This window comes from Scyliorhinus canicula, chromosome 3 (assembly GCF_902713615.1).
Source record: "Scyliorhinus canicula chromosome 3, sScyCan1.1, whole genome shotgun sequence".
In the NCBI taxonomy this organism is placed as follows: domain Eukaryota; kingdom Metazoa; phylum Chordata; class Chondrichthyes; order Carcharhiniformes; family Scyliorhinidae; genus Scyliorhinus; species Scyliorhinus canicula.
Genome location: NC_052148.1, coordinates 254,440,427 through 254,448,631, shown reverse-complemented (window position 1 = coordinate 254,448,631; position 8,205 = coordinate 254,440,427). Strand labels below are relative to the sequence as shown.

At 43.8% G+C, this 8,205-nt stretch overlaps 1 protein-coding gene across 1 annotated transcript in view; it reads right to left on the bottom strand.

The window, feature by feature from the left end:
• Positions 1–7,398: 7,398 nt before the first annotated feature.
• pigg (phosphatidylinositol glycan anchor biosynthesis class G) overlaps positions 7,399–8,205 on the bottom strand; it is a 35,317-nt gene continuing 34,510 nt past the window's right edge. Inside the window, 1 exon segment of the mRNA XM_038792587.1 lies at positions 7,399–7,682. Within this exon segment, the coding sequence (XP_038648515.1) occupies positions 7,463–7,682 (220 nt within the window). The 3' untranslated portion in view covers positions 7,399–7,462.

The window sequence follows — 8,205 nt, the reverse complement described above, 5'->3', positions numbered from 1 at the left end:
GGTGTTAATTTTATTCATATGCTATTAGTGTAGTTTTATGATTGATAGTAACTCAGGAATAAAACAATGCAAGCAGAGTTAATAAGTTAACAGTAATAAGATTTAACGTTTCTTTATGGCAAAACAGCAACATTCATATTAAATTCTCCTCGTTTCATTCACATCTTCCACAAGCTGCTGGAATGTAGCTGTCGGTTATTGTTCTTGAGAAATGTTGTGAAGGCACAGACATTTTAGATCACCTTTGGAGGGATAAATTCAGTATTAGATCCAAGGCTGCGCTCGCATCACCAAATGAAGCTATTACATATTTTGCTTGTTGCTGACCCATTCCGTGCAGAATAGGCTGGACCATACCCATTGTTCAACCTATACCAATACGCCCTGATCTAAACATTTGCTAAATTCCTTTATGAGCTGCCTTATTTATGCCCTCAGATTGGAGTCAGACTTGCCTCAGGATATTGAAATGACAAAATCAGTTCAAACTTTGCATGCTTATGCATTAACAAAAGCACTACACAGGCTGACGGATAGTGTGTTTGGAGTTAAAGGTTCTTTGCTATAAAGAGAATTTTTTAATGTGGAAGTAAAATTGTCACCTCGCATATCTGGATTCTGCTGATTCATTAATTTGAAATTTTCATGGGTACTAATACAGCTATTTGATGTGATTGAAAAAAAAATATATTTTTATTAACGTATTGGAAATTTTTTATAAAAATAACATAGACATGACATCAACATGGTATAATAAACATTTCCCCCATCTCAATCTTCACACACTCCAACCATACAACAACAATCCGGCCCTCTTTCTCTCTCTCTCTTCTCATCTCCTCCCCCAGCCCCCTTGGAATACTGCACCTGCTGACATTTTAATTTTCCTTGAGAAAGTCGACGAATGGCTGCCACCTCCGGATGAACCTGACCATTGACCCTCTTAAGGCGAACTTTATTTTCTCGAGAGTGAGATACCCAGCCATGTCACTAACACAGGTCTCTGCACTCGGGGACTTTGAGTCCCTCCACATTAACAAGATCCGTCTCTGGGCTACCAGGGAGGCAAAGGCCAAGACGTCAGCCTCTTTCACCCCCTGAACTCATGGCTCTTCCGACACTCCAAATATCGCTACCTCCGGACTCTGCACTACCTGTGTTTTTAGCATTGTGGACATTGCCTTAGCAAAACCCTCTAAGTTTTGGGCATGCCCAACATGATTTGCTGGGCTTCCCGTGCACCTCGCACACCTATCTTCTACCCCGAAAAATCTACTCATCCTAGCCGCTGTCATGTGTGCCCGGTGGACGACCTTAAATTGTATCAGGCTGAGCCTGACACATGATGAGTCGGTATTAACCCCGCTTAGCGCACCCGCCCATAGACTTGCCTCTATCTCTCCTAGCTCGTCCTCCCACTTGCCCTTAAGCTCCTCCACCGGAGTTTCCTCCGTCTCCGAAAGCTCCTGGTAAATATCTGAAACCTTCCCCTCTCCCACCCAGGTACTGGAGACTACTCTATCCTGTATCACCTGTGGCGGCAGCAGCGGAAAGGCCGGCACCAGTTTTCTCAGGAAGTCTCGCATCTACAAATACCTAAACCCGTTCCCTGCTGGCAATTCAAATTTATCCTCCAAGGCTTTCAAGCAGGGAAAGCTCCCATCTATAAATAGATCATCCATCCTTCTAATTCCTGCCCTTTGCCAACTCCAGAACCCATCATCTAGCCTACCCGGTACAAACCTATGATTATTAAATCAGGGTCCAAACCGATGCTCCCCCAGATTCTCAGGGCCGCCACCACCAGAGGACTTGTGGAGTATCCGGCCGGCGAGAACGGAAGAGGTGCTGTTATCAGCGCTTCCAAACTGGTGTCTTTGCATGACGCTGCCTCCATCCGCTCCCATGCCGACCCCGCCCCCACTACCGACTTCCTAATCGTGGCTATGTTAGCCGCCCAGTAGTAATTGCAGAAGTTCAGCAGCGCCAACCCACCCTCCCCCCGACTGCGTTCCAGCAACGTTTTCTTCACTCACGGGGTTTTACCCGCCCACACAAAGCCCAAAATAACCTTATTCTCGCTTGCTTCGTTAAATGTCTTCACCAGCAGTGGGCTCAATACCTAAAAACTCATTATAGAATTCCACCGGGTAGCCATTTGGCCCCGGGGCCTTGCCCGACTGCATGCCCTCCAGCCCCTTGATTATTTCCTCGATCTCAATTGGGGCTCCCAGCCCTTCCACCAGATCCTCATCTACCCTCGGGAACCTCAACTGATCCAAAAACTCTCACATCCCCTCTACCCCAGCCGTGAGTTCCGACTCATATAATTTACTATAGAAATCCTTAAACACCTCGTTCACCCCTGCTGGATCCAGGACAGTATTCCCGCCTCTACTCTTTCTTTACCTATCTCCCTGGCCGGCTCCCTTTTCCTGAGCTGGTGCGCCAACATTCTGCCAGCCTTTTCCCCATACTCATAAATTGCCCCTCTTGCCTTCCTCCGCTGTTCCACTGCTTTCCCTGTGGTCAACAGCCCAAACTCCATCTGTAACCTCCGCTGCTCCCTCAGTAGCGCCGCATCTGGGGCCTCCGAGTATCTCCTGTCCACCTGGAGTATCTCCTCCACTAATCTATCCCTTTCAACCCATTCCGCCTTTTCTCTGTGGGTCCGTATCGAGATTAATTCCCCTCTGACCACTGCCTTCAGAGCATCCCAAACCGAGGCTGCAGAGACCTCCCCGTATCACTTGTTTCCAGGTAGTTCTGGATGGACTTGTTAACCGCCCACAGATCATTTAATCCGCTAGCAACCCCCCACATCTAGACTCCACAGCGGGTGTTACCTGTAGATCCACCCAATGCAGGGCATGATCCGACACTGCGTTTGCCGAGTACTCCGTATCCACCACCTCCAGTATTAGTGCCCTGCTCAGAACAAAAAGGTCAATGCGAGAGCATACCTTGTGGACATGTGAGAAAAAGGAAAACTCCCTTGCTCTTGGCCATGCAAATCTCCATGGGTCTACTCCCCCCCCCCCCCCCCCCCCCCATCTGTTCCATAAACCCCTTCAATTCCTTTGCCACAGCCGGCCTCCTCCCTGTCCTGGATTTTGACCGGTCCAATTGGATCAATGACTGTGTTAAAGTCTCCTCCTATGATCAGGTTATGTGACTCTATAAATCTGGGATCTTACCTAAAACCCACCTCATAAATTCCACATCGTCCAATTCGGAGCATATATGTTCACGAGTACTACCCGCACCCCTTATTTGATGTGATTGACGACAGTGATCCCTCTACAACTTCATTTATGCATAGTCATTTTATTTCCAAGTGCGGCATGTTTATTGTGGATGGCTTCCCCGATACTTCATAACTCCGTGGCTGTGCATGCACATGGCTTCGAGGGAATAACATTAAAGTAGTGAAATATAATGTCACTCATTGGTAAATGATAAAAATTGATGTTTATGAGAATCATGGACATGTAAGATGTTGATTTAACAATCACTAGACCTTGGGCTGGATTCAAAATGGTAGAGTTTTACGCCAGAAAAGCTGGCATCAAAGGGACATGAATTCCTGGCCCTGCAGGGGGCTATCAGGGGATTAGATCTCAGCTTTTGCTGTGGAAACGGGCGCCTGTACTTCCGGTTCGGAGGTATGTGCACGGCGGTGGCGCCGTACTCCATGGTGGACTCGGACCGCGTAGCTGAACCCACCTATATGGCCTCGACCACCCCCGACTAGGGCAGCCGCGGACGGAGTCCGCAACCGCCACGCGATTATCCCAACCAGCTGGAACACATTAGATCCACACCATCGGGACTTCGGAAGGTCAGGGGCGCAGAATGGCAGAGCGGACCTCTTGCAATAGACCCGGGCGGCATAGTGTACTCCCTGGGTATGCTGCTGTTCAGGGCCCACAAAATCGTGAAACCGGCGCCGGTCACGATTTCTTGCGGGGAAAATGGATTCTCTGGCCCCCCCCCCCCCGCCGGCCGCGATTTCGCCATCGGGGTGCGGAGAATCCAGCCCTTTGTAGAAGTAAGAGTTTTATTCTTCTAGATGGACGGGTAGCTTTGGAAAAAGTAGTAAGCACATCTTGACCTCCAGACAGTACAGACAAGATCCAATTTGAGATTTAAGCCAGATATTTATAATATGAAAGATAATTCACCCAGGAGCTGAGGATCCAAGAGGAAACAGACAAACTCTAAATCCCAGAATGCAACATCATCCCTGACGAAGGCCAGGCAATCAGCTCTGCCATACCAACGCTAAACATATATACATTTTCATGTACACATTAGATTGGCTATTAAAAAAATATAAATTTATATCAAGCTGACATAACCGGTTTGTAATTAACAAACCATGTTATGTTCTAATTCACGTATCTCCCATTAACTGAAAGGAGTAAGAAAATGGCTGCAGTTCAAGCCTAACCAACAGGCTCATGCCTTGATCATCATTATGTTCTGTTCAATTATACACATGGACCTTCATTATTGCAGCCTTTATGAGCCTGTTGCTTAGATCAGATCTTCTCTTCTCAAATGCCTCCCACAAATTTGTGATTATAGTTTCTTGTTGAAAGATTTGAATAAGAAAACATTTTTCAAGAGGACTTTCAAAAATCTTAAACATCTTCAACTGAGGTCAGAAACAAGATAAGTATTTTCTGAGCCAATTAATGAAAACGATTAACCTGATTGTGAGACCCAACAAACTGGATGGAAAATGCTGCTGCAGGTGGAAAAATGTGACTTCAAACATTATGCTTCACAGTAGTAATGGGAAGCTGGTAAATCCATGTAATTGTGGTCAAGCAAAGGAAACAAAAACGTTCTAAAACATGAAAATAATGCTTTGTTTTGGAAAATAAGTCACTTTACAACTTTGCTTTGAAAAATAGATCATTTAATTTCTGTGCATCACCAAGCAGGAGCTTCAAAGAAAAGATTTGTTTGATTTTAATAAGTCCACCATTCACAGAAAACTAGTCCATTCTTACATATTGCTTGAAAAACAAGATTGATATACTTTCTAATGTTCCTCTGTTAATGTAAACAGGAATAGAATCCATAGAATATTGCAGGCCCATCGTTCTTCACCAAAAAAGCACTCTATGCCCAAAACGCTGCGCATTGATCATGATCAATCCACCTAACCTGCACATCTTTGGACTGTGGGAGGAAACCAGAGCACCCAGAGAAAACCAGATCCAGGGAAAACGTGCAAACTCCACCCAGTATGGTGCTGTGAGGCAGAAATTCTAACCACCATGCTGCCCATTTGTTCAAAAGTCACAGCATCATCTACCACCTTACCATGGACAGTGTGGTCCATTTGCCTGCCCCAGTTTCCAGAAAATATATCCACCCTACTTTTATCAAATCAAATTTTCTGATACAATCAGTCTCCCTTCATAACCCATTCTGTACATTTGCCACCTCCATAGGGCAGGTTTATATATAATTACTTTAGGTTTGAGGCTTTGATCCTTTTTGTAGAATCTTAGTAACCATGCAGGGTTCCACCAATCTTTTACTGAAGTGGACGGATGGAGGTCAGCTGTCAAAATTCAACTCTATATCTTGTCCTTATGCCTTAGATCTTGAAAACTTCTTTAAAACTCAACTGATCTTTCCCTTCTCAAATGTAAGGAGTTCTGAAGCTTCTTCCTAACTTGAATATTTAATACGAATGATCAATTTAGTTGTCCATTGCAGGGGGATGATGGCCTAGTGGTAATGTCATTGCACAAAGAAAATCAGAGGCCCAGGTGAAATCACTGAGTGTCTTTAAGACGGAGCTAGATAGGTTCTTTTTTTTAAATAAATTTAGATTACCCAATTATTTTTTCTATTAAGGGGCAATTTAGCATGGCCAATCCACCTACTCTGCACATTTTTGGGTTGTGGGGGCAAAACCCACGCAGACACGGGGAGAATGTGCAAACTCCACACGGACAGTGACCCAGAGCCGGGATCGAACCTGGGACCTCAGCGCCGTGAGGCGGTTGTGCTAACCACTAGGCCACCGTGCTGCCCTGCTAGATAGGTTCTTGATTAATAAGGGGATCAGGGGTCGTGGGGAGAAGGCAGGAGAATGGGGTGAGAAAAATATCAGCCATGATTGAATGGCGGAACAGACTCAATGGGCCGAGTGGCCTAATTCTGCTCCTAAGTCTTATGGAAAGCCCTGGAAAGTGGTTCAAATCCCACAACAGAAACTGGTGGAATTTAAATTCATGTGATACGAGACTATTGTCATAAAAACCTATCTGGCTCACTAATGCCCTTTAGGGAAAGAAATCAGCCATCCTTGCCTGGTCTGAGGCCTACATATGATTCCAGACCCACAACAATGTGGCCGATTTTCAACTGTCCTCTGAAATGGCCTATTCAAGGACAATTAGGGATGGGCAACAAATGTTGGCCATGCCTGTGAAACCCACATGCCATGAAAGAATAAATAAAAATGCACTTGGATGCCTTTCTCATTATAGTGATCAGAATTATAGTGTTGCAGGTGGGCTTAATCATCTCTGACGCCATTTACTTAATAAAATGTGGATTCCGGTTAAATTGCCACGTAATAACCGTGCCCATAACTATGGCAAGGTGGATGAGCTTCATAATCGTATTTCTCAATCACTCAATTTGAGAAATTTATACCTTGAAAAAAACCATACAAATTTAATTTAAAGTAGAATACAATCTATAAAGTTGACAAATTATAAGTGACTCATAAAACATGTCAGTAATTGCTAGTTTACCTGAACAGTCCTATCCCAAATTAATAAAAGGATTAATATTCCTGAAAACCGATTTCTTATAAAGTAATAGACAACAATTTCCTTATTAAAAATGAAAGGGAATAAAAAGGCTCAGATCAAAGGCGATTGCCAAATGGATTAGAAGGTTACAAAAAGAAACGTATCACAGAGTGCTTGGAATTTCCTGCAAAAACTCCTGTTGAAGCAGTGTCCATAATTGAGTTTTTCCAATTAAATAGTTGCTCGAAAACAAGGTGTACTGCAGGATGTGGGGAGCAAAAGGAGTGGAATTAAATCCTGTGGCTCATATGAAAATTGAAATCTGCATAAATGAGTCAAATGTGTCAGCACAGAAGCAGACCATTCTATAACTCGAGGGGAGCGAGACTCATCTTGGGCAGTAGCAGAAAATGAGTGATAATGAATCAACAACCCATTTTTTCCTTGAATGCAAAACAAACCGCTGATTCACTCTTGGCCAAGATTTATTTTACCCGCTTGAAATCTGCACCCCGAGGGAATTTGTAAGAATTATACATTACAGAATTTCACACACATTCCACCAATCCCAACTCTTGCACAAGAATTAGTTACATTACAGATTTTGACATTTTTTTTTTTTACAAACACACACACAAAAGTGTGAACGCAGTCCATTGCTCAGTTTGGTAAGATTATGTTATCATTCGTTTCTGATCCATTGCTGTGAACATGACGCCGGCTGCTGCTGTTACAAGTGTGTGCATACCTTCGTAGAGCAACTTTGGTGAGAAAACACTCCAGACAAATAGATGATAGCGTAGTGAGGTAACCAGAATAATATAAACTGAAGCTGGAATTGCTCGTAATAGAACAAAACAGTAACAGCTGTGTCCCACTGCTGCAGAAGAATACCTGAGACAAGAAGTAATTAGTGTCAATGCTTCAATGTCTCAGATAGAATCCAAACATGAACAGTTGTTCAAAACTTCAACCTGCTCAGCTCATTTAGTACTAGATTAACTAAAGCTGTACACCCTATTTTATTACAAGCATTTATTCTCCTTTACTTCAAGAACTTAAATAATAGTAAAAGTAGAAAACCAACAAGAATAAGGTAACATACAGTGAAGTTCTTTTAAACAGAAACAGTCAGCCATTCATTAAAAAAAAATTTAGAGTACGCAATTATTTTTTTCCAATTAAGGGGCAATTTAGTGTGGCCTATCCATCTAATCTGTACATCTTTGCGTTGTGGGGGTAAAATCCACGCAGAATCGGGGAGAATGTGCAAACTCCACAGTGACCCAGGATCGAAGCCAGGGTCCTCAGCGCCGTAGGCAGCAGTGTTAACCACTGCGCTACCGTGCCACCCCAGTCAGCCATTCATTAGTGAAGTGCTCATATGTCTCATGTTATGAAACAGTAAGTACAGGGG